This window comes from Eremomyces bilateralis (assembly GCF_010015585.1).
Source record: "Eremomyces bilateralis CBS 781.70 unplaced genomic scaffold P152scaffold_6, whole genome shotgun sequence".
Classification (NCBI taxonomy): Eukaryota; Fungi; Ascomycota; class Dothideomycetes; order Eremomycetales; family Eremomycetaceae; genus Eremomyces; species Eremomyces bilateralis.
Genome location: NW_022985072.1, coordinates 1389659 through 1411863, shown reverse-complemented (window position 1 = coordinate 1411863; position 22205 = coordinate 1389659). Strand labels below are relative to the sequence as shown.

General features: G+C 53.2%; 8 protein-coding genes across 8 annotated transcripts; 4 read left to right on the top strand and 4 right to left on the bottom strand.

Moving 5' to 3' along the window:
* Window positions 1–807: 807 nt before the first annotated feature.
* P152DRAFT_465783 (TPT-domain-containing protein) lies at window positions 808–2558 on the top strand (the record flags this gene model as incomplete). The annotated part of the gene is made up of 5 exons (XM_033680654.1): window positions 808–1008; window positions 1061–1236; window positions 1286–1508; window positions 1564–2014; window positions 2413–2558. 5 exons carry the CDS (start codon window positions 808–810, stop codon window positions 2556–2558), a joined length of 1197 nt encoding a protein of 398 aa, XP_033535699.1.
* Window positions 2559–4009: 1451 nt separating this feature from the next.
* On the top strand, window positions 4010–4691 carry P152DRAFT_457424 (uncharacterized protein). The gene has a single exon (XM_033679223.1). It carries the CDS (start codon window positions 4302–4304, stop codon window positions 4614–4616), a length of 315 nt encoding a protein of 104 aa, XP_033535698.1. The 5' UTR covers window positions 4010–4301; the 3' UTR covers window positions 4617–4691.
* A 1409-nt stretch (window positions 4692–6100) lies between these two features.
* On the bottom strand, window positions 6101–7426 carry P152DRAFT_303308 (uncharacterized protein). Its single transcript, XM_033675101.1, has 3 exons — window positions 7184–7426; window positions 6747–6887; window positions 6101–6582 (listed from the first exon to the last, which is right to left on the bottom strand). The coding sequence occupies exons 1-3, from the start codon at window positions 7268–7270 to the stop codon at window positions 6157–6159; spliced, it is 654 nt and encodes a 217-aa protein (XP_033535697.1). The 5' UTR covers window positions 7271–7426; the 3' UTR covers window positions 6101–6156.
* Window positions 7427–7582: 156 nt separating this feature from the next.
* On the bottom strand, window positions 7583–8929 carry P152DRAFT_465782 (acyl-CoA dehydrogenase NM domain-like protein; the record flags this gene model as incomplete). Its single annotated transcript, XM_033680653.1, has 2 exons — window positions 7583–7672; window positions 7727–8929. The coding sequence occupies 2 exons, from the start codon at window positions 8927–8929 to the stop codon at window positions 7583–7585; spliced, it is 1293 nt and encodes a 430-aa protein (XP_033535696.1).
* Window positions 8930–10065: 1136 nt separating this feature from the next.
* P152DRAFT_303268 (uncharacterized protein) lies at window positions 10066–10537 on the top strand. The gene is made up of 2 exons (XM_033675100.1): window positions 10066–10181; window positions 10249–10537. Exons 1-2 carry the CDS (start codon window positions 10159–10161, stop codon window positions 10436–10438), a joined length of 213 nt encoding a protein of 70 aa, XP_033535695.1. The 5' UTR covers window positions 10066–10158; the 3' UTR covers window positions 10439–10537.
* P152DRAFT_433785 (PQ-loop-domain-containing protein) lies at window positions 10487–11940 on the bottom strand. The gene is made up of 2 exons (XM_033677472.1): window positions 11524–11940; window positions 10487–11470 (listed from the first exon to the last, which is right to left on the bottom strand). The coding sequence occupies exons 1-2, from the start codon at window positions 11746–11748 to the stop codon at window positions 10637–10639; spliced, it is 1059 nt and encodes a 352-aa protein (XP_033535694.1). The 5' UTR covers window positions 11749–11940; the 3' UTR covers window positions 10487–10636.
* Window positions 11941–12338: 398 nt separating this feature from the next.
* P152DRAFT_303218 (uncharacterized protein) lies at window positions 12339–14504 on the bottom strand. The gene is made up of 4 exons (XM_033675099.1): window positions 13692–14504; window positions 13147–13636; window positions 12509–13098; window positions 12339–12459 (listed from the first exon to the last, which is right to left on the bottom strand). The coding sequence occupies exons 1-4, from the start codon at window positions 14037–14039 to the stop codon at window positions 12376–12378; spliced, it is 1512 nt and encodes a 503-aa protein (XP_033535693.1). The 5' UTR covers window positions 14040–14504; the 3' UTR covers window positions 12339–12375.
* Window positions 14505–16309: 1805 nt separating this feature from the next.
* Window positions 16310–19780, top strand: P152DRAFT_481217 (uncharacterized protein). Its single transcript, XM_033681802.1, has 2 exons — window positions 16310–19442; window positions 19505–19780. The coding sequence occupies exons 1-2, from the start codon at window positions 16731–16733 to the stop codon at window positions 19604–19606; spliced, it is 2814 nt and encodes a 937-aa protein (XP_033535692.1). The 5' UTR covers window positions 16310–16730; the 3' UTR covers window positions 19607–19780.
* The last annotated feature ends 2425 nt before the right edge of the window (window positions 19781–22205 follow it).

Sequence of the window (22205 nt, the reverse complement as noted above, 5' to 3'; positions counted from 1 at the left end):
GTGAGGATGGAAGAACTCTATTAATATAATATACAATATCAAGTGAACCAGAAATAGAGAAATCACTGTCATATGGTACACGGTATATTCACCGATGGAGAGGGAATGGTACGCAATCCCTCATCTGTATTAAATCGCCCGGTTTCGTACCCGCAATTCCCCCCTCCAGTCTCCAGTCACCGTCCATTGTCTAACACATCCTATATTATCTCCCTATTGGACCCTACTAGACAGGGAATGAGCGGGAACGCATATCCCATTTCCCAGCCATGTCCCGACCTTTCCTGGCCGCCGGCTTGGCCGGAGTGCCACTAGATCTCAACCAAGGATGTGTTCCTCTTTTTTACCAAAGTCTCTGCCTCTTGCCGACCGGGAGCCATTTCCTTTGATGTCATATCAGATCGACAGTCAAAATCTCTCTCTTAACCTCCGATCTTCCATGGTTTGACATCCTGATTCTCCTACCCGTCCGATCGTATATTTGGGTCTTTCATGGTTCTAGGCTTCTTGCGTTTTACAATCCATGTTGGAGGCCGTTTGATATTCGACTCGACTTCCGTACCTAATCATTTCCTGGTCGCCACCCGATCGATCGAACACAGCCCATCTCAGCCTCTATTACTTTCCGAGAGTTCTCAACCTATGTTCACACAAATATACTGCTCTTCCAGTTTTGGGGGTCCCACAGGAATCTCTTATCGGTAGTTACAGGATCCGATGGCTGCGGATCGCCGCTCGTTCGAGACCGACAAGATCTCGTTGGACACAGCGTCCTACACCGAAACCGACCATGATAGGGAACGCGAAATGCATACCAGTCTACTATCCGGCAGCAGAAACGCGGATGTCGAGGCCCAGGCCGGCACTGAGACATCGCATCCAAGAAATGTGAAGCCCTCGACAGAAACCGAATACACGGTCCCCATGGGGAAGAAACTCGCATATCTTGGAACCTACTTCATGTTGAATCTCACCTTGACCATCTATAACAAAGCAGTACTCGGGAGGGTCAGTGATGAACATCCCGAAGAAACGAATCGTCGACGCTAACTGCGGATAGTTGTCATTTCCATGGCTACTGACAGCTCTTCATACATCGTCCGCATCCATCGGATGTGGTATTCTACTGCTACGGGGCAGCTTCACGCTCACAAAGCTGACCCCCCGGGAGAACATGATTCTGGCCATGTTCTCGTTCCTCTTCACCCTCAACGTGGCCATGTCCAATGTCTCATTGTACGTTCTACGAAGGTCCATGTCTAGTGGGATGCTAACTATCAAATAGGAACATGGTCTCCGTTCCCTTTCATCAAATCATGCGATCAACGTGTCCGGTGGCCACCATTCTTTTATACCGAACCGTCTATAGCCGCACTTACTCCACCTCGACCTACCTTTCCATGATCCCGTTAATTTTCGGAGTCGGACTGGCGACGTATGGGGATTACCAATTCACCACCCTTGGCTTCGTGGCCACCATGGTTGGCGTCATATTAGCCGCCGTAAAGGTATGCATTTCAATCGGCGGAGGATTCGTTGATATCAGGCTTACATGCATTACAGACGATCGTCACGAATCGACTCTTGACCGGCTCCCTAAAGCTACCCGCTCTCGAACTCCTCCTCCGCATGTCTCCCCTCGCCGCGATCCAATCGCTCTTATGCGCCGTCCTCAAAGGGGAGATGTCCTCATTCGCATCCGCGACTACTAGTGGTGAGGTCACCACTTACACCGCAATCGCGCTCCTCGGCAACGGTCTCCTCGCCTTCTTCCTCAACGTCTCCTCCTTCCAAACCAACAAACTCGCCGGCGCACTTACCATTTCCGTCTGCGGGAACGTGAAGCAGTGCCTCACCATCATCATCGGCATAACCCTCTTCAACGTCAAGGTCGGGCCACTCAACGGCATCGGCATGGCCATCGCCTTGGCTGGCGCGGCATGGTACAGCAAAGTGGAGCTCGACTCGAAAGGCGAGAAAAACAGCAAGCTAAGCAACCCTCCGGCGCAAGGAGGTTCGCAGGAGAGCCTGCTACCGAGCAGTTCGGCAGCGCCGCCGAGTGTCTCGGACGAGTGGGACGAGAAGCAGGTCGAGACCAAAAAAACAGACGCATAGCGCCGTTTCGAGAGAGTTAGATATAGCATTGGTGGCGTACATTAGTGTTCATATCGTTAATTTCTTTGCATAAGCGTGGGCATTGGGAGGACCGCATCCACTGGGTAGGTACCTAATTGGTGTGGCTGGAACTCTTTTGTGGAGAAGCATTCAGATACCCCAGGCGCAGGAAATGCGCGTAGCTTAGCGGGCAATGATAATCTATTGTCTTATTTCAATGTTGCATTCGATACCTGTACGTACTACCGTGAAGGTGCGTACATCGCTAACATACGTCCCTTGCGCGAAGGACCATAGGGAGCGCGATCCAGGAGGTCAAGATAAAAACGTTGGGAGGCCATCCAACGTCATCCCTTACATTACTCCCGATTCTGGACATCCGGCATATTACCGGCAACTTCTATTCCCTCGTATTACTCAGACTTGAGATTCCGGGCATCTGACATACCCGCCACTTCCCTAACTTCTATCCCCTATTTCAGAAAGTCACGACGCGACGCATTGATCTACTACTGGGGGCCCACGGGCGAAACCCGTTGCAATCAACACATGCATATTGCATGGTGTTCGAAATAATTTCGATAACGATGGACGTGCCCCACGCCAAGCGATTCTATCATTCTAAGCAACACCTAATTAAGGGGCCCCTTGTCGGTGGCGTCGCGCTTGGGGTGGAGGAAGCCGTTGAAACTTGAAACTCGAAAGACTGACGATTTCACGGCCCCGTTTACCCATACCTTTTTCTCTTTCTGGTATCCTCTGCTCCTCCTCCAATTTGTTAGTATTACACCGTACACGTCTCTTGCAATCTTACATCACAAGGTGGACGTCCTTGATCTTGTGCCGGACTATTCTGTCAGGTCCTTTATACGGCGTATCTCGTACATGTTACGCACCCTGCTTTACATTTCCCTAGGTTTTCAAAGTCTCAGCACCTTCAACGGATTGAGCGAATCGGGTCTTTTTCAACCGATACAATACCTCCGAACGCTGGCGGTTCCGCGGCTTCAACCACGCGTCGGAGTCTTCTCCCCGCGTTAATATATTGCGGACCAGGGCTCCCACTCCTCGCGGAGTTTCTTATTTCAACTCCATCCACATGGCGGGCGCTAGTCTACGGATTGTAGATTGCAAATGGGCGCCTTGGAGCCTAGACTTAGACTAGACGGTGGAAGCGAGGGATTTTACGGTCGGAAACCTCGTCCATAGAGCCTGTGCTACCGTACGGCATCGACAGACCAGAATGACACACGTGGGACGGATGAGCGATAGGCTGCAGTGCTAAGCCAGCCAGATGATGATTGTTACATTCCAATCTCCTCGTAGCGTATCGATCTGTCGCAGGCCAAGGCATGAGCTCTAGGAGTCCAAGGCTACAAACTGCATTAATAATCTTGCCGTGACTCTCGTATATCTGTAGGGCCGGGGGACCAGGCATTCAGCTAGAACACACAACTTACACACAACTTACACAATGGAGAGGTTTTGCAACCTCGAAAACCATTTTACAACTCGATTTACAACCCCACAGAAAAAACGGTTAATATCTCTATATAAGGTTAGCGTATAAACTATAATATTAAGCCTGAGGCAACGAGGCAACAAAAAGTTGTAAAAGTTGTAAAAAATAATTTTAAGGCATCAACATTGTGGCCTAAGGCATCAAAACCTTTGGTTCCGGCCAATCAAACTTCACGAAAGTTCGTTAGCGCATTTACAACCAGTTGTAACTCAATTACAACCGTTGTAAATGAGTTACAACTGTGGGTCATCAAAATTTACACCGTAAACCCGATTAGGATCTAGGGCCGACAGAAAGGTGGGTTGAAGTGGAGTTGTAAAATGGTTTTCGAGGTTGCAAAACCTCTCCAATACAACAACTTCGCTGCTGTAACAACAGCACCTCACTCCCAACCATTTTAGCACATCACGTGCGACACGATCCCTTGCACTGTTTCTTTTTTCTTCTTTGCGTTAGTGTTATCATCGTGTCCGTCTTGCGAACGTTTAAGTTGCACCTCCTGAGTTCAGGAGGTTTACTTCGCCGTTCGGGACCACTCCACGCTTTCGGACATGGACGTCTTGAGACTCCGAAGTACCTACCATCGCATTCTGACGTGGTCCAACAAATTGGGATACGATTGAAGCTTGCAGCCGTCTGAGCAACCAGAAGAGGACATCAACAAATGCCGTTTTGTGAAAGCGGATATGCTACAAAGGCAACTATCTGTGTCCTAGTCTACGCGCTGAGCTTCTTATTCTTGACGATGGAGTCCATACTTCTCATTGATTCGAAGATTCTTGTTGCCTGGCCCGTTCTCGATCGGATACAAACCTTTATGCAAAAAGATATATCATGTCCAAAATGCCTGTCAAAAGCTATTATTGACACAGGCCACAGTTGGACATATATGATGCTCTCAAACTTGCGATCACCTTTGTCAGAAGTTCCTAGAATCCTATTGACTATTTCCCTTCCCGGTTACACTGTTGAATCCTAGTTATAGTGTACCTAAGAGCAGTCTTGACCTGTTTCTCTCAAGCAGTACCTAGATCAGTCGCTCCAGATTCGGTCCGCAGTACGGTTTATCAGTCATTCAATCCAAGCCGCCGATATTGGAGCTGTCGTCTAGCTCGGTAGTCATAACATGACCTCATATTTGCATTCCTGGATCGCGTCGTTTCGTCTCTCTAAACGCACCTATGCATTCAATACTAACATATTCCTCTATTGGCCTCCCCTGGCATCTGATCCATCCTACGATCGAGTCGCGGTGCCTGCTCCCTGCGTCGTGCCCAATCTCACCGCGAGCCAGTCCTCGTTCCCTCTCCCCGACGCGCAAGGCCCGATGAAACATGCTCCACCCGCAGCCGATCTACCTCCATCTCTTCGAACGCGAGCTTGTTGAGCCTATGCCTAAGCAACCTGAAGTCATCCGTTGTACCACAGCAGCCGAACAATGACGACCAACTTCACCGTTGACGTGAGGTCGTCTGGGGAACCGACGAGTCAGGCTTGTAAGTTAACTTGAGCTACTCGGAGCCTTGGAATGCTTGGCGAGTTAGATGCGTCAAAGTCAAATTCGTCGCTTACGGTCTAAGGCTGTGGATTTTGGTTTTGGGTGATCGAATGCTGTGGCATATCGGGCTATGGAGGCGGAGAAACCGAGCTCTGTGCGTCGACTGTCCTTGGCGTTCTCACTAGAATCATATTAGCGTACAAATACTATGTAATCGGAGCATCATGGTAGCAACTAGTCACGCGTCAACCTGGGATTGACCGAGATACCTGATATCGGATATCTTCTCAAGGTCGGCCGAAATACATGGTCATTGTATTTACGCAGTTGCAGGGGCAGTAGGAATGCCATCACAATGGCATGAGATAGACACTGGATTGTCACCAGTCCTTCTAGACGAGCATTTCTCCCGCTTCAAGGAATTCACGCATTTTAACGTAGCGGGAATAATCAGCGATATCTCATAATGCTTGATTGCACTGGACGGGGTGCTGGGGTTTGATATCAATTGAATTTTGATTCTCGATGCCGTAGGAGTAAAGCTTGTTTGAGTGTCCCGTAACCGCTACTTAACACGCATCGCGAAGCTGTACGGGGAGAATTTGAAAGGAGAATTCATCCTGTTGAGAAAGAAGATACTCGAGGGAATTCGAGAAAGGAAGGGTGATGAATTTCCAGCAAGCCGGACATGTTGCGCGCCCATCCGAAGCCGTATGCCTGTCTCGAAGCGCAGTGATCCCCACTGATGGTTATGGACTGACATATCGGTTAGCTCAAGTCAAGTTCTTTCGTATTTCAGGAACTGTGAATGGCTTACCTGTTCTCTCCTTTGAGGTCTGTCGATGACTTCACTCGAAACTCCCCACCCTCTAGCAACCTTGACCGTAATGAACCCCCTTATGAAAAGTGATAACCTCACAACGATGAAGCAACTCATGGACCCCCTCCCCCAATTCAACCACGTAGCCCACAAACCATCTCGTCATCACCTAACTCGCAAGGCGATATCATCTCCCCGCCATCACTTCGGCGCCGGCTGATGACGCACGAAGAAAAACGACCCATAAATATCCTTATGCCACCTCCCCGGCTTGCACGCATTCATGATGGTCGCAAAGCTGCGCTGATCCCTCGTGCCATCCAGATCGATGACATAGAACATATCGTCGAACTTCGCGTTGTCCGGCGCGATATCGCCCGTGCGCTCAGGCGCGCCGGCCACCCACGCGCGCGCCTCGTCTTCGGCGACTTCGGCTTCGGTGCGACCGTAGTAGTAAGCTTGGGGTGCTTGCGGGTTGCCGACGAGGGGTTGCTGCATAATGGGGTTTGGTTGGGCGGGGTAGAAGGGGGTGGCGAGCGGGTTGTAGCCGGGGATGTAGCCGGGTTGGCCGGGAGTGAGGGGGAGGACGCCGGCGTTGGTGTAGTAGGCGCCGTCGAGGGCGGCTCCCTGGAATTGGTAAACAGGATATCCTTGACCTTGATACATCGGGGCGGGTGGAGGGGCGCCATAGTAGACTGGAGGTGTCTTCTGTGAGTTAGGACTGACCGGGCCGGTGAGACTTGGACGGTGTGGCATGATGCTGGGGATAAACGCCAATGTGGAAACCTTACCTGCTGGCCATAATATTGAGGGTATTGCATATGATGAGATCCTTCGATGGGAGCCTGATACCCGTATGCGGAGGGAGGGTAAGTTGGGCCACTGGTTCTCGGGACGTAGGTGTAGGTTGTCGCTTGATCTTCAAGACGCGGCTGGGTAAATGGATTGTTGGCCATTGTGATCTTTGTTTTGATGAATGGGAGAGTGTAGTTGATGGTTAATGAATGGAAGAAAGAAATGAAGAAGGCAGAGTGTGTGAGGTTGAACAGACAGTGAGATGTGATAGCGAAGTTGAAGTTGAAGTTGAAGTTGAAGTTGAAGATGCGAGAAGCGGTTGGTGTTAAAACGTGCAAAACACAAAAGCAGGAAGGTGCGAGAATCACGGGACTGATCGGATTTCTGTAGAGCGAATTGATCTTCTAGAAAATATAGAAATGTATTGACTTACTGCACCATGAGACGTGTACCTAGGATTGTAATAGACCACTCGAGGGGGGCTTTCGATTTCCAGGTCGGTGAATGGCCAGCAGCACATTGCGAAGGTTAGGACGAGGATGATTCCGAGTGAAGACCAGAAACGAGGACTCTGTGAATAGGTACTGGTGACTTGAAGGCGAAGAAAGCGTCAAGGCTCATGGAAAAAGATTCAGCATGCGATCGTGGGGTTGAATGAAAAGCGAAGTCATACGAGGCACACCACAAGACATTTGCTTGACTCCGTTGAGAACAGAATCCATGAAATCAGAAGTAAAACTTATTCACTGTACACTCATTTTTCCATCACTAAAGGTTTATCGACAAGGTTTATCGATACCCGGATTCACCGTCCTTTCCGAGCTTCTGAGACCTACAATTTCCATCCCCTTTTCTTCGCCCACATCACTTCCTGTTTGAAGGACAGATCGTTCATGATCTCAGTCGATCCACCACCGACGGTCTGCATTCATATCAATTAGCATAAATCCACTGACCAAGAACAGGTAATACACACCATCATCCTCAGATCTCGAGAGATCACCTCAACGGGGCTGCCCCGTTCATATCCCTTTCCGCCAAAGATATGCTGCGCTTCTCGATTGGCCATCTCCACCAGATATCCACCATGCACCTTCGCCAGCGCAATCTGACTGGCGACATCTGCCGCCTGCCATCCCTCCGGCGAGGAGTTGATGTGGTAGGCCAACTGCTCCAGCCACGCCCAATGGCTCTCCAGATACCTCGCGATGTTCGTGAACTTGTGCTTGATGACCTGATGCGCGATCAAGGGCTCCCCGAACGTATGTCGCTTGTTCGCATACGCGAACGCCTCGCTGAGACACGTGCGCGCCATGCGGTTGCACCCGACCGCCATCACGTAACGCTCCTTGTTGAAGTTAAACATGATGATACGGAACCCCTGACCCTCCTGGCCGATCAGGTTCTCCGCGGGGACCACCACGTCATCCAGCTCGATGTAGCTGGCGCCACCGGCGTTCTGCCCGCTATTATGCACCTTCCGCATCGACACGCCCTTGCTCTTCAACGGAATCACCAGCACCGACAAGCCCCGCGGTCCCGGCCCTCCCGTGCGCACCGCAGTGGTCATATGCGTCGCCCACGGCGCCCCCGTGATCCACTTCTTGTACCCGTTGACCACATACGTCTTCCCGTCTGCCGACTTCGCCGCCACCGTCTCGATCGCCCCGACGTCACTCCCCGCCCCCGGCTCCGTGATCCCTAGACAGAAGCTCGTCTCCCACGAAAACAACCCAGGCAGCCACCGTCGCTTCTGCTCCTCCGTGCCGTGCGCCACGATCGGCGGCACCCCGATCACCGACCCGCCCGTCAGCGACGTCATCACCCCGCCGTTCACCCGCGACGTCTCGTCCGTTGCCACCAGCACGTGGAACGCGTCCATGTCCGAGATCTTGACGCCGGCTGGGTCCGGGATGTCTTTCGGGCGGTATTGAGGCGGCACGTCGGCGAAGGGGATGCCGGTCTTCGCCCAGGCGAGGCGCGCGGAGTGGGGGGCGACACCAGCTTCGGACCATTCGAACCAGTTAGGAACGATGTGCTCGTCGAGGTACGCGCGGATGTAGTCGCGGAAGCGGCGGTGGGAGTCGTTGTAATAGGGGGAGTGGAGGGTGGAGACCCAGGCGGGTTCGGCCCAGGGGGCGAGTTGCTTGGGGTCGGTGGAGGGGACGGGAGGGGCCATGGTGGTGGTTTGGGGGGTTGAAAGGTAGATGGGTTGTGGAAGATCGGGGTTGATCTTAGATAGGGAATAGAAGTCCAGCGGAAGCTGGATGGCAGGGTCGCTACATTTTGTCTTATACCGAACTCACCTTAACTACAGTAGTAGTTGGAGAGGAGGTCGCGGTAATGTCTGGCAAGGAATAGGCTGACGGCGGAGACCCTCGGCTTTGGGGTTTGGGGAAGTAGAGACATGTGATTGGGTAAATTCTGGCTATGCGGAGGAGTAAATCCGGGGGTGACATCAACATCGAATAGTCCATCCCATCTGAAGTACCGAGCCATTTCATGATGCCAATGTCACGAATTTTCGCCATGTCGGAAAGGATGGTTGTCCAATTGGTAGTATGCATGATGTACGCACATTGCCTATCGGTACAGACACTTCCAATTATGATTTGCCTACTACTGATATACGCCGATACCTCCTGTTCCCTGGGGTTCTGGTGTAAAGAGTCGGGGTCGGCACTTTCTTCTCCTACTTACTCAGTAAAACGCTCGAGGGCGACATGGTGAAGGACAGACGATGAATGCTCCTGAAGAATGGGGACGAAGAACCTCATATACGATATATTTCCATATTACCCCGCATATAGGACTGTATATCTGCATCATGCATGCTTCCTGAATTCTACCACAGGGAAGCAGGCAATGAGTTGCGGCGCTGATTCAAGCCAGTACCTCGATCGAATAATAGAAGGAATAGGACCAGCCGCCCCAGCGTTCCAGTTGAGTGCGCTGGAGTACGAGTACGAGTACGAGTACGAGTATTGTACTTCGACGGACATAACTCCATGCAGGCGTACGATGAGTCTCAAAGCATATATCTGTGCTGCCTACAGAATGCCTACACCACCGGCATCCTCCCAAGTCCCATCGTCCCATACACATTTCTACAGTTCATCCGCCTTTCACGGTCCATCGGCTTCATATTCCCCCGTGCTTCAGTACCTCATCCCATGCCAATCACCTTCCACCACTAGAAAACCCACTGAGAATATCGATTGAGAGTCTCCTGGTGGCCGTCCAAAAGTTCCTTCCGCATGTTGGCAGGAATTTGGAATCCTATGGCCCAGTGTTCCCGTAACCACCGGGTCCGGAGCTGGCGAGATTAACTTGTCAGACTCTTTATAAGAGCTATGTGCGGGAAGAAGTGGCAGGCGACCTAGTAGTACGCATAGATATATAGGATAGATGGTAGAGGCGAGACAAACCAGGTAAGAATGCGTTATTATCTCTAGACATTCTAGCATTGATGATTAACCATATTTCCAATCTTTCTAGATGCATTGACTACTACGGCGTCACGTTCGATCACCCCGTACCCGAGGACGATTCCGATCTGGAAGTGCTAATGATCATCATTGAAACGGTGGGCGATGGAAGAGAATACGCGAACAAGTATCTGCCATTTATTGCTGATCCAGAGAAATACGCGGGGAAGATGGTGCTGGTGGTGCCACGATGCTGTTAGAAGAGGAAGGGGACGACCAGTCGTGGGAGAGTGAATGATGCAGTACTTGACAGAAGATCGCGTCTTGAGATTCCGTAAGATTGACTCCGGCGATAATATATACCCGCATCTTGGAGCCAAATTGAGCAGGACTTCCTGACACACACTTGGACTGATGTTGGTCGGTCCTAGCCGATATTTCTATGACCTATAGGTAAGCTACCTAGCTACAATGACATCTTCATCGTTGTAATCTTCCTCCTCGTCCTTTCGATATATGAAATATTGCACAAACACCCCCATATCCAAAAAGAGCGTCCCCAAGCTCCCCAAAATCCAACTCAAATTCACCAGCATATACCTCCAATACATCCTTGCCGCCTCCCCACCCGCACAGCCCTCCACCCCCGGACACCGCGGCTCAAACGCCATAATTGACAACACGTACGTCGAGTTCCCCAGCACCGCGAAGATGAAAAACAGCATCGAGATTCCCTCCGTGCTCTTTCGCCGGTAATTCAACAGCAGCTGCGGCACCCTCGACCCCAGGTACAGCAGCGCGCACACATACCCGCACACCTGCCCCCACCAGCTAAACCGCAGCGCCCCCGGGTCCGTGGGCTTCTGTGCGTCTTCGCTTGAGGGGTGACTGCTCAGCCACCATCCGAGCACCCCCGACGCGAGGACGAGGATGATCCCCGTGGCGTTGAAGAGGAGCGCTTGCACACGCGACCGCGGACTGGAGAATGGCGGGGTGGATGGTGAGGTTTCGTCAACGGGCGCGTGGGAGTGCCAGGGGGTCACGGGGGAGAGGTTCGTGCCGTCGGCGGAGCTGGAGAGGAGGCGCTCGCGGAAGCTGGGGCGGCGTTCTAGCGAGGACGGGGGTGGTGGGCGGGAGTCAGGGAGGAGGCGGGCACGCTCATCGGCGGCGTCGCTGGAGTGGCCATTTGCTGCGGGAGGAGGGACATCATCTTTGAGGGTAAAGCCCTTGTAGTAGAAGCATTGGCAGAGGAGGACGATATCTGCCAACGTATAGTACACGGCTAAGATAATCTACCGAAAATCAGCGTCTTTCAATCCCATCCAGAAATACCATTTGAAAATACCATCGTCGGTAACACCTTTTGCATCACTGCGCCGGCGATATTAAACACATCTCCCGCTAACCAGATGACGACGAAGACGATCGATAGCCCCTCGGCCGAGCGGCGACGGAAATTCTCGACGATCTGCGGCGAGAAGACGACGACCCAGCAGGCGATGGAGATGGAGCCACAGATTCCACTGATGGCCTCGATGGGCAGCGACGTACCGATTGATGGAGGGTACATGTTCAATATCTGAATTTATATGAGATTATGGTGACACACCACCGGAGGAATCGCTTCCTCAGCCCGGGTGGTACACGCTGCGGTAATTGGATTCGACTCGTGGGTTTTGGTGGATGGGTTTTCTCGTGGTAGAACGAAAGGAATTGGCAGTCTCAATGATGGATAAATATTACAATGCGACTGATATGAATGACATTGTACGTATATTAAGAATTGAGAAAAGTTGGTCAACGTCAGGTCACCTTACGTAAGGCGGATCCAAATCCGAGATCCAGATCGACAAGGATCGGCGCGGATCCGGGGTCGATAGCGTGCCGATTGCGGACGGGACATCTAGGGGCGAAGCGTCCCGACTAGGCCATCCAGTCGCATCCTCTCCAAACGTGTTGTCTATTCACAGCTATTTGGTATTGCAGCATGCGATTTATCATCCATTTTCCATGGTTATTCTATACTGTCGTTATAGTACATGCCTTCATTATCGGTTCCATAGTACTTCCGTCCCTTCCACGGACACTTGCAGAATTCGAAGCATGATCGCGCAAAGTGCATAGGCAAGCAAACGGCGCGCAAACGTAAAGGTTCCGTGGACGACCAGAATTTTATGGGTAGCTGCTCCATCCTGGCTTAGAAGACCGTCCCATCCGAGAAGATCATAATCGGCGGTTCTTTGGTGTTCGGTCGCGAGACCTCGGCCAATTCACGGCCACCCTAGTCACCATGTTAGCGAGGATCTGGTCGCATCGGAATATTCTCTTACCTTCCAGCTCCCCGCCTCGAGCATCTGCGCCAAGGAGAGGCAATCACTGCCGCTCAACCCAAGCATCTTGTTCACCTCGATAAGCAGCTCATCCAGGAACCCCACGGTAGCGGCGCGCCACTCGACGATGACGTCGTCGTCCGCAGTGAACATCGGCACGACTTCCATGCTCGGCTGACCCAGCCTCTCCGCGTTCGCGCGATACTGCTCGAGCCCGCGCTGCGTCTCGTCCGGTTTGAGGGTCATCAGCCCGGTGTCAACGAACAGCCCGCCGTTGCGGTACTCGGGCAGGCCGGTGAGGAGCTCCGCGCCGGCGAAATGCACCTGGAGGAGCTTGGTCATAGGCACCATGATGGAGTAGCAGAGCCATTGCGTGAGCTTGTGGAAGGGCACGATGGATTCCCAGGGGTGGGTGGGGTGCGAGGGCATGATGCTGCAGGGCCAGGCGTCGCCGAGGGGGACGCCGTCGATGTGGGTGCGGGTTTGCGGCCAGATGGGGCCTAAGCCGTCCATGAGGAGGTCCCAGAGGGTTGGGAGGGGGATGATTGGGACGGAGGAGGCATGGGTGGTCGGGTGGCTGAGGAGGTAATCTGATGATGGTAAGCGGTTGTCCGAGCATGGGGTTCGACATTACATACCGAGCATGTTGCCGGGTCTTGAATCCACTCCGAAGATGGCCTGGTTCTGGAGCGCATCGGATAGTTTGATGAGGAGCTGAGTTCGTCCTTCGAGGCCATCGATCGGGTTCTGGTCAGTGACCTGCAATCCTTTCCGCATGGCCGCTTCGGTGATTCTGCTCAAGCCCTCGCTATCGACCTGGAACGGTTGCTCCGGATTGTTGCTGAACACGCCGGCCTTGAACATCTCCAAGCTCGCTACGGCCAGACCCTCGCTCCGTCGGTAGATCCGGCTGTTCTCCTTGCTTTTGTATTGCCATTTCGACCCCGCTCCGGCGTCGAGAAGGACCGACACGACGAAGAGGTCGATGAGGCGTCGACACCGCTCGAGAGCGTCGATGGACAGGGGCCAGGTTTGCATCATTTGATCAACGCGCGGACGGCCGCCGACGTCGAAATGCTGCCATCTTCCGTGGGGAGGTATTGATGCGAAGTCGGAGCCGTAATCGCGCTGCAGTCTTCTTATCAGTCACGCTCGCGGGTACCATTTCGCCAGATGGGCTCACCTTGATGATAGCCACCACGTAAGAAACGGCATCGTCGAACTTTCCCAAGTCCACCGTGAAATGCTTCAGCTGGTTCCTCTTCGCCGTCTCCAACACCAACCGGGTCCGCTCTCGGACCGCATAGATACTCTTCAAGTACTTCACCGGATCAATCAACGGATCCGGTGCTCTCGGGAGAGGAATGTCTGGGATCTCCGCGAGGAGGTTCTGGCTCTTCATACCGAATTGCTGTCCGTTGATCGATGAGAGGGGAGATTTGTGAGAAGAAGAACGGTTGGACTGGATAGATTTCGAGTCGTCGGTCGAAGATAAAGGTTGCTTCGATTGCTTCCTGCTAAAGAGACCCATCTTGGGCTCCACTCGCTGCTCCTTGGAGCTCGGAGGATTAGAAGATCCGGGAGGCGGGTCCTAGTGTCTTAGGTGGGAGATAAGGTGTTAGGACAAATAGATCAAATACTCAATAGGTAATGAATGAGGGGAACAGTGAGCTCGGTGTCTAATCGTCACACAAAAAGGTGTCAGCTATCCGCGGTGCAAGAGGGGAGAAGCAGGTCGCAGATGGGATTGGTCGCTGTTTTGGGAATTGCACGAGGGGGTAGTGGGGAAGAAGTGAAGTAATTGCGGTTCTCCCCTACTGAAATGAAAGTGATAATATGGTTCTGTACCTACCTGGGTCGCGTAGGGTATAGAAATAAGAAAATGATGCTGACAGTGAGTGACCAGAGAAATATCCAATAGAGGTCGGAATGAATCTTTGGTCGAGAACTCGAGAATCGAGACTTCTGTTGCGCCGTCACGTTGCAATCCTTTGAATTCCACACGATCTAGAATTCCCGATGCAGCTTCAGTAGCACTTTTCAATGGAATGCGGCAATGCGCCGGCAGGGTGTCCCGTCGATGGTTTAGTCCCCTCGAGACTCAAAGGCGATGGCACTTTTAGAAGAGAAGCTAACGGAACGGTTGATGGTTTGGGACGCTTCTTTCATCGGTCACCGAATTTGGATGAATTGAATCTCAGGAGAAGATACGTTGGTTAATTAAATCCGACTAAGCGACCAACAGAAGAGAAAGCAAGACGCGAATCTCAAATTTGCCTTTCTTTCTTTCATTCTTCTTTGACCAAAGGCTCGGCTTGATGCTATTTCAGCCTTCAGCTCTCTCAAAGCTCGATCCAACAAAATGCGGAGAGCATCCGCCATATCTAATCATTCATATTGTCCACTGATGAGTGCCATGGCTATGTACCAAAAAAAATCCTTTGCCCGAGCTTCCCTTCGGCATGGCCCATCCATTATTCCATCTGCATCTTAGTCCCCAGTCGTGTTCAGGGGTGAAGGTTCAAAAGGAGGTCCCGGCAGTTCGATGTGCAAGGACAAGCCAGCAGGGTGGGACCGGTGACCGTCGCCCAAATCACCCAATTTGTCCCCCGACCGATCCCAAGCAATTTGGGTCCTGCACCACCTGCAGGTACGGGATAACGGGAGATTAGTCACAGGCCGCCGGGGCAACCGTGATGAGCTGCGACGGATCCCACTAACATGGGGAGGCGTCCGGAAGGCGTTGGATTCCTTGCGCCATCTGGGAGTGGTGGGCTAGAACTTGGAAGGGCAGGTCAATCAGTCAATCTGTGCCGTGGATGGGGCGGGGTTGGGACTTGGGAATATCGAAGCGACTCGTTACTTGTCAGTTGAACCCCTTTTCGGTTGTCGAAGATTTCTGTTGATATGAAGTCAGAAACGAGTCAAGGGTTATGGTTTACGAGGCAAGGTTTAGTTGAAGATCGTCATCTTGTGTATGCAGTCGATTTGGAGGTGGATATGCGCCGAAGGCTTGAAACCCGAAGGTGTCGACAGGTGTGTGGAGAGTAAAACCCATTGTGATAACCCCCCCCCGAAGGCCCCGATAGGGCATCGCCTGTCAAGTGTCAAGCCGTCGGGCGGGGTTCCAGCTGTCCGGACATTGGGCCGGTGGACGCTTAGTTGCAGACTGCAGTCTGCAGAGTCAGGAATCAGAATGAATCGCAAGTTCGCGACAGCTTCGGTAATTTGATTGCATGTCACCACTGGTCTATCCAGTACGTAAGGATATATTTATCTCCTGTATGCGGTATACTGTCAATCGATATTCGATTGGCGCAACGTCGCTCATCCGCTGCAGGTGTGATATCACAGTGAATCAAAAACAACGCCGATGGGTCAAGTCTTCCACAATATCGACCCCCGACTTTAATCAATCGCTGGGACGCGGGAGCAAACCCATGGATGGCTGCATGCTCCACGAGACCACGACCGCACGAGTGCATGACGGACATTGGCGACTCGCGATGGCCCATTTCCACCAATTGGTTCCGACGGCTTTTCAATAGTCGCTTATACGCGAGGGTCGATCAAACAACCATTCAGCCATCCACGATTCAGCTCATCGGTTGCGTTATGCGTACGTACAAAATCAGGCACACCTCATGCGACGGCTGGATGACGAGATGGGGTTGAGTCAGGACTCAGGAGGTTCATTCGCTTGCCGGATTGCGTAGCCCGACAGGAAGCAATGTGTCGAATCAAATGAAGTCCTTCGTAAGCAGAAATCCAAACTTTGTCAAGCAACTTTGGCCTTTGCCAAGTAACTCTATCAATTGGGTTGACGAAGACGAGCGACAATCTGATGGGGACTTTGATTTCTGCGATCATCCACCACTGACCACAAGTGCCACAGACCAGTGGATGCGCACATGTTGTGGCTGATGGATGCCACGTGACTAATTGCACCAGCCACAAACAAGCCACATCACCGTCCAGATCCCTCTCGCAGTGTGAACCCTGACATCGATGCGTTATTAACACCAAAACTGAACATGCTGTCGACGCCAAGTCATGTATGACTTTGATGAACCTACAAATCGGTGGAGCTGTTGAATATCTTCCGGACACTTAATTGCCCACTGTACGCCCCTTATCATGGACATTAATGGAACGGAGACTTAGTCATCATCATCCGGAAGTACCATTTGTCCATCTTAGTTTCGTATAACGTTCGTCCACGATGGACGATCTCGCCGGCCTCGACTGGAGCTCCTCCAAACCAAGCAGTAACACGAATCCACCCTCCCAGCAAACCGCTCTTTCCTTCCCGTCGCTCAAACCTACGCCATCACCGTCGAGTTCCGGTCGCTCGACCCCCTTCTCCCTTCCGTCCAGCAACACCGGAAATCATACACCGAAGCTCAAGGTCCAACCGCGGAGCTCGACCCCTGCTACCGACAGCTTTGCGGGACTACTTTCACTCAATTCCTCGAAGCCAGCAGCGGCCCAGCTGTCGCTACAAGAACAACAGAGGCGCCTACAGGAGGAGAAGCGTCGGAAAGATGAAGAGCAGAGCAAATTGTTTGGTGCGCAGTTTGGCGGCCAGGAAAAGTTCTGGGATACTCTAGGATCAAGGACGACGGGTGCGCCGAAGGTCGCTCCCCAGAAGCCACAGGAGGAGGAAGATGATATCCTGGCGGCCTTTAAATCTACGGCTCCGGTGGATGCTTCAAGCCACTTCCCTCCTCCGAAGGGCACGTCGCCCCCTCCGATACAATCAAGCGAACATGGGAGTCGGGGAACGAGTGATCAGCGTAGCAGGCCCGCAATATCAGTATCTGACCCGATGGCCTTCAATGATGACGACGATCCGTTTGGACTGGGCCAGATGTCTCAAAAACCCCCAGCAGCCACACCACAACCTGCGACCACCGACGATGATATCCTGGGGATGCTTGGGCGACCGGTATCCGAGATGCCACCGCCACAACGGAGTGAGACTAAACCTGTAGATGACTCCTCAGACGACGATGGACCGCTAGGAATGGATCCAAAAGACAGGGCGGTGGCAGAACTGGTCGACATGGGATTCGATGCCTCCAAGGCCGCGGATGCGCTGGAAGAGACGGAGAATGGTACGAATGTCCAGGCTGCAGTTGGGATCCTTCTCACCCGCGCGCATGAAGAATCAAAACAGAAGACAGGTGGAGGGGAGAAGGGATCCGGGCGATCGACGCCCCAGCAACCTGAACCACGGCAGTCAAAAGGCCGTCAGGAGCGAGATGACTCGGGGGTACCGCCTTGGATGCGGTCGGAAACCCAGAGAGGTTCGTCTGGGTCTCGGGATCGTGACGAGGCAGGGCACGACCAAGAGAAAGACGTGGCTCAATATGCATCGGAGATTGGGTCGACTTTCCTGAAGTCTGCAAACTCATTCTGGAAAACGGGGCAGAAGAAAATGCAGAAAGCGGTGGCGGAATTCCAACAGGAAGGGGATCCGTCACAACCTCGGTGGATGCGAGAGGCTCAAAGTGCTCAACGAATGCCAGAGAGTCGACCCACGGCGCCGCGTGGTCGAGCCACAAATAGTTCTAAGGAACATGCCACCAATGGCAAAGTAGATAGCGGGGTGACCGATGAAGCGATGATGCTGGAGGCGGGAAGCGCGCGTCCGTCGAAAGAGAGGCAAGAAGCACTTCCACACCGACCGGCAAGGGCAAATGCATCTCGATCGCCTTGGGACGAACCGGACCGAAACCCCTTTTCGCGACCCAACTCCAGTCAGCCGGAACGCCAGGCACCAACTGGAAAATTAACACGAGAACAAGTCGACGAGCAAACCGCTACCGCATACGTAAGCCCAGCTCGGAGAAAGAAGGCCACCCCAGTCCCAGAACCGGATCGTCGCCCTTCTCCGCTCTCCAACGCCTCCAAACCATCATCTCCTCCGGCTTCCCTCCAGTCGAAGAATCCCTTCGCACAGCAGACGTCCAGCGCCCGCCCAGCACCCCCTCCTCGCCGTCCCTCGACGCCTCCCCGCCCGAAAGCACCACCCCGCCAAATCCCACCCGTCTCCCCCTCTGCCCTCACCACCTCCACCACCCACCGCACCACCGGCACTGCTTCCTTCAAACGCGGCGACTACGCCTCTGCCCACACCTCCTTCACCTCCGCCCTCGCCCCTCTCCCCCGCACCCATCCCATCACCATCCTCGTCCTCTGCAACCGCGCCACCACCGCCCTCAAAATTGGCGACCCCAAATCCGCCCTCGCCGACGCCGACTCCGCCCTCGCCCTCATCGGCCCCGCCCGCGGCGTCGCCGAGCACATCGACCTCCCTCCCGACGCCCCCGGCGCCGCCCCCTCCCGCAAAGACATGCGCGACTTCTGGGCCCGCGCCACCATGCGCAAGGCCGAGGCGCTCGAAAATCTCGAGAAATGGAAGGACGCTGCCGACGCGTGGCGCATCGCCGTCGAGGCGGGCGTCGGCGGCAGCGTAAGCATCCAGGGCCGCAACCGCTGCGACCACGCGATCGGCGGCGGTTCATCCACGACGTCAGCACCATCATCGGGCACCGCGACGAAGCGACCCACGCCCCGCCCGCAACCCATCCCCAAACCCAAGCCCGCCATGTCCGCGATGGACGCGCTCGCGGGACGCCCGGCACCTAGCCACGCCTCCTCGGCAGAGGCGGTGCAGAAGCTTCGGGACGCGAACCGAGCGGCGGAACGGTTGGAAGACGAGAAGTTCGCGCTGGTGGACGCGGTGGAGGGACGGTTGGTGGCGTGGAAGGGGTCGCGGGCGGAGAATCTGCGGGCGCTGCTGGGGAGTTTGGAGGGGGTATTGTGGGAGGGGGCGGGGTGGCGGAAGGTGGGGATGGGGGAGTTGGTGGTTCCCGGGAGGGTGAAGGTGGTGTATATGAAGGCGATTGCGAAGGTGCATCCGGATAAGGTATGTTTGATTCGCTTCCGCTTTTTTTTCGTGGCAGAAGTTCGGTGCTGATGGGCGTACAGATTCCGCAGGACGCGACGACCGAGCAGAAGATGATTAGCGCCGCGGTGTTCAGCACATTGAACGAAGCGTGGGATAAGTTCAAGAAGGACAACGGACTCTGAGCATCTAGCGGATACTAGAATCATGGGGATTATATGGCAGTAGGTAGTACCGGAGATCACACGAGTCGTGCGAATGATACTCATGAAATAGATGATTGTTAAGGTGTCGTATTTCATTTCGTAATGCGCAGATCGTGTGCGTATATATGCCGTCAAAGTCTATCCGTGATGCCAACCGCTAATTTCATGTCCGTTGATGGCGCCAGTCCCAGGTCCAGGCCAAAGCCTAGTTAGTCAGACCTACACCGCTCCAAAATAGCCCAATTATTGTTTCTGAAGCATTATTCCATAACTATTGTTGCTCAAATATTGTTCCCCAAGTATTGTTGTCCCTCCACCTACCAGTGGAGGCGATGCACTTTTTTGATCCTTCGCCACGCTTCATGCACAACCGAACCGCAAAGCGAGAATCGATCGTGAACGCAACGGCTATGAGCTCGCGGAATCGACGCTCCTAATACTACTTTGATCGCTATTTGTTGCGGGGGGTTCCTCGACTTGTGACCGTCGGCGGGAGGAATTGGTGGCTATGTCGAGTTGTTGTCTTGTGTGTTCGTGCATGATCCTACGTCTTCATTAGACGAAGTTATTAGGTAAGTGGTGGCATGATCGCATGTACCGCGAGTAAGTAGACATAGCTCGACCACGGTTCCCCGTGTAGGAGTGCGCGAAGTCGTGGCTGGACGACATCGGTTCGGTGTAATGGCCCTGGACGTAAACTCCGGACTGGGTGGTCACCATTTCTCTGGCGCGGACTCTTAAGAGAAAGAGCGAGGATGCGGCCTTCTGAACGATGGAAATATGACTTTGCGGAAGGTGAAAATCGTAGAGCCGAAAGGGGGAAACGGCAACGAAATAGCGTGAGATGTTGTAGGAGAGTGGTCGGACTGTAGATACTTGGGGAGTAATGTGGGGATATACAGCATTTATAAGAATCTAGAAATAGGAAACGGAGCAGCGTGCACCGTTCCTATATCCATACTCTTTCTATAGCAGAAAGGCCACCACTCCACTACCCGTTTCCCTAGACCCTGACAGTCCTCACTCACCACCAGCGAAATTATATCCCTCAGATCGACGCCCTTCCTTCCCTTCCTCCCCCGTATCGCCATCCGAACAGAGTGAAGATCCACGTCATGTCCCTCCTGCACGACGGCGGGCCAATGCAGACGGCGCACCACGCGGCGATCGCAGCATCATCGGCATGAAATGGGCGACGTGCAGAGGTGCCTCGTGGACGTGGATTGGTGGGGGAGCAGTGCTAAACTGTGTCATTGCAGTGGCGGCCGGGGAGGAGGGTTGGTCTGGACCCTGCATGACGATTGCTTGCATGGGCGTTGGATGATGGAGGAATGTTTGGTTACGGTGGTATGGTCAGTGTATATTGGGGGTGGGACTGGAGATGGATAGATGGAACCAGTGGCATCGGGGGGGTGGGTTAGAGCAGTGTCATTCAGTCGGTCTAGACGTGGACAGACGGGGCGAGAACGTCGGGGAGGTCCATCCATTCTCCATTTCCTTGGCTGATCGACGCTCTCGACCAGTTGACCGACCCTCTTCCCGAGACATGCAGTGGGGGGCGTTCGGTGCCTTTGTCCTCCTGCTCCGCGCATGATGAGATGATACTGGTGGGCGTCCTATCCGAATCTCTTCACCTTTATGGAATTCCAGTTCGTTCTTGGATATCTGTTGGTGCCACTCGTGCACGGCTCGGTTACCACATGGTAAAAGTCCATCTCTTCTGTCCGCAGACTCTTCATGTTTCGCCCTAGCACCTGTACGAGGCTATCACCAACTCACCAGATGCCTTTGCGATCATTGAGTGGATAGTTGGCATTGCAACCATGGTCCTGTCGATCAGCCGGAAAAGGATGATGTCAATTGTCCTCCCCCTCCCCCCTGAATTGTAGGATCACCGACCGAATCGACGCTCAATTCGCGAATGACGTCGATTCCCTGATCCCTGCCACTTCTTCCGTCCAATCGGTCCAATCGGCAAAATATCCCTACGGCGTTACCTGACCCGATCGCTCTTCATTGGCTGATCGAAGAGATGTGGATCAAGTTCTGACCAGCGGGATTGGAGCGTGGAGATTACCTAAGCCAATCCCAACGTCGGGAGTTGGCTCCTCCATTCCTTTCATCGCCCTTCGAGACACGGACGTCAGTGATGGAAGCTAGTATCAAAGACTTCATTGTTTCGTTTGGAATTTGATATGCGACCCTCATCATGATACCGTGTCTCATTTGCTTTTTGGATGACTGTTTGCATGCCGTGCGAGAATCATACCCGATTCAGTCTCCCGTATGGTTACACATCATGACTGCTTTTCTGCAACCATCACTACATTGCTCCTGCAAGAACGAAACAATCAGGCCACGCTTCACCTGTTAATACTTGAATATCTAGATTCTCCGATATCATACCTGACAATTACCTCATGGCGTAACCGTTCCCGTGCCTCCATGCTCCACGAGCCCAGTGCATCATCCTCAGGGATTTCGCCTCCGCGATCCACCCCATGATTTCATGCGCGACAAGAGGAGGGTCTAACGGAATGTCTTAACTCTCAAGTGCTTGACCGTTCGGTGGCCCATG

What these genes read in the sequence shown, in the direction of transcription:
- P152DRAFT_457424 (XM_033679223.1), top strand. Translation starts at nt 4,302, where the DNA reads ATGCCGTTTTGTGAAAGCGGATATGCTACAAAGGCAACTATCTGTGTC.
- P152DRAFT_303308 (XM_033675101.1), bottom strand. Translation starts at nt 7,270, where the DNA reads ATGTGCTGCTGGCCATTCACCGACCTGGAAATCGAAAGCCCCCCTCGA. An exon ending in GGTACACGTCTCATGGTGCA is followed by an intron (nt 6,888 to 7,183) that starts GTAAGTCAATAC and finishes CCATTTACCCAG; the next exon opens with CCGCGTCTTGAAGATCAAGC. An exon ending in CTCAATATTATGGCCAGCAG is followed by an intron (nt 6,583 to 6,746) that starts GTAAGGTTTCCA and finishes TACCAATTCCAG; the next exon opens with GGAGCCGCCCTCGACGGCGC.
- P152DRAFT_303268 (XM_033675100.1), top strand. Translation starts at nt 10,159, where the DNA reads ATGGTAGAGGCGAGACAAACCAG. An exon ending in GTAGAGGCGAGACAAACCAG is followed by an intron (nt 10,182 to 10,248) that starts GTAAGAATGCGT and finishes CAATCTTTCTAG; the next exon opens with ATGCATTGACTACTACGGCG.
- P152DRAFT_433785 (XM_033677472.1), bottom strand. Translation starts at nt 11,748, where the DNA reads ATGTACCCTCCATCAATCGGTACGTCGCTGCCCATCGAGGCCATCAGT. An exon ending in AAAAGGTGTTACCGACGATG is followed by an intron (nt 11,471 to 11,523) that starts GTATTTTCAAAT and finishes GATTTTCGGTAG; the next exon opens with ATTATCTTAGCCGTGTACTA.
- P152DRAFT_303218 (XM_033675099.1), bottom strand. Translation starts at nt 14,039, where the DNA reads ATGGGTCTCTTTAGCAGGAAGCAATCGAAGCAACCTTTATCTTCGACC. An exon ending in ACGTGGTGGCTATCATCAAG is followed by an intron (nt 13,637 to 13,691) that starts GTGAGCCCATCT and finishes AGAAGACTGCAG; the next exon opens with CGCGATTACGGCTCCGACTT. An exon ending in TCGAGGCGGGGAGCTGGAAG is followed by an intron (nt 12,460 to 12,508) that starts GTAAGAGAATAT and finishes CATGGTGACTAG; the next exon opens with GGTGGCCGTGAATTGGCCGA.
- P152DRAFT_481217 (XM_033681802.1), top strand. Translation starts at nt 16,731, where the DNA reads ATGGACGATCTCGCCGGCCTCGACTGGAGCTCCTCCAAACCAAGCAGT. An exon ending in CGAAGGTGCATCCGGATAAG is followed by an intron (nt 19,443 to 19,504) that starts GTATGTTTGATT and finishes ATGGGCGTACAG; the next exon opens with ATTCCGCAGGACGCGACGAC.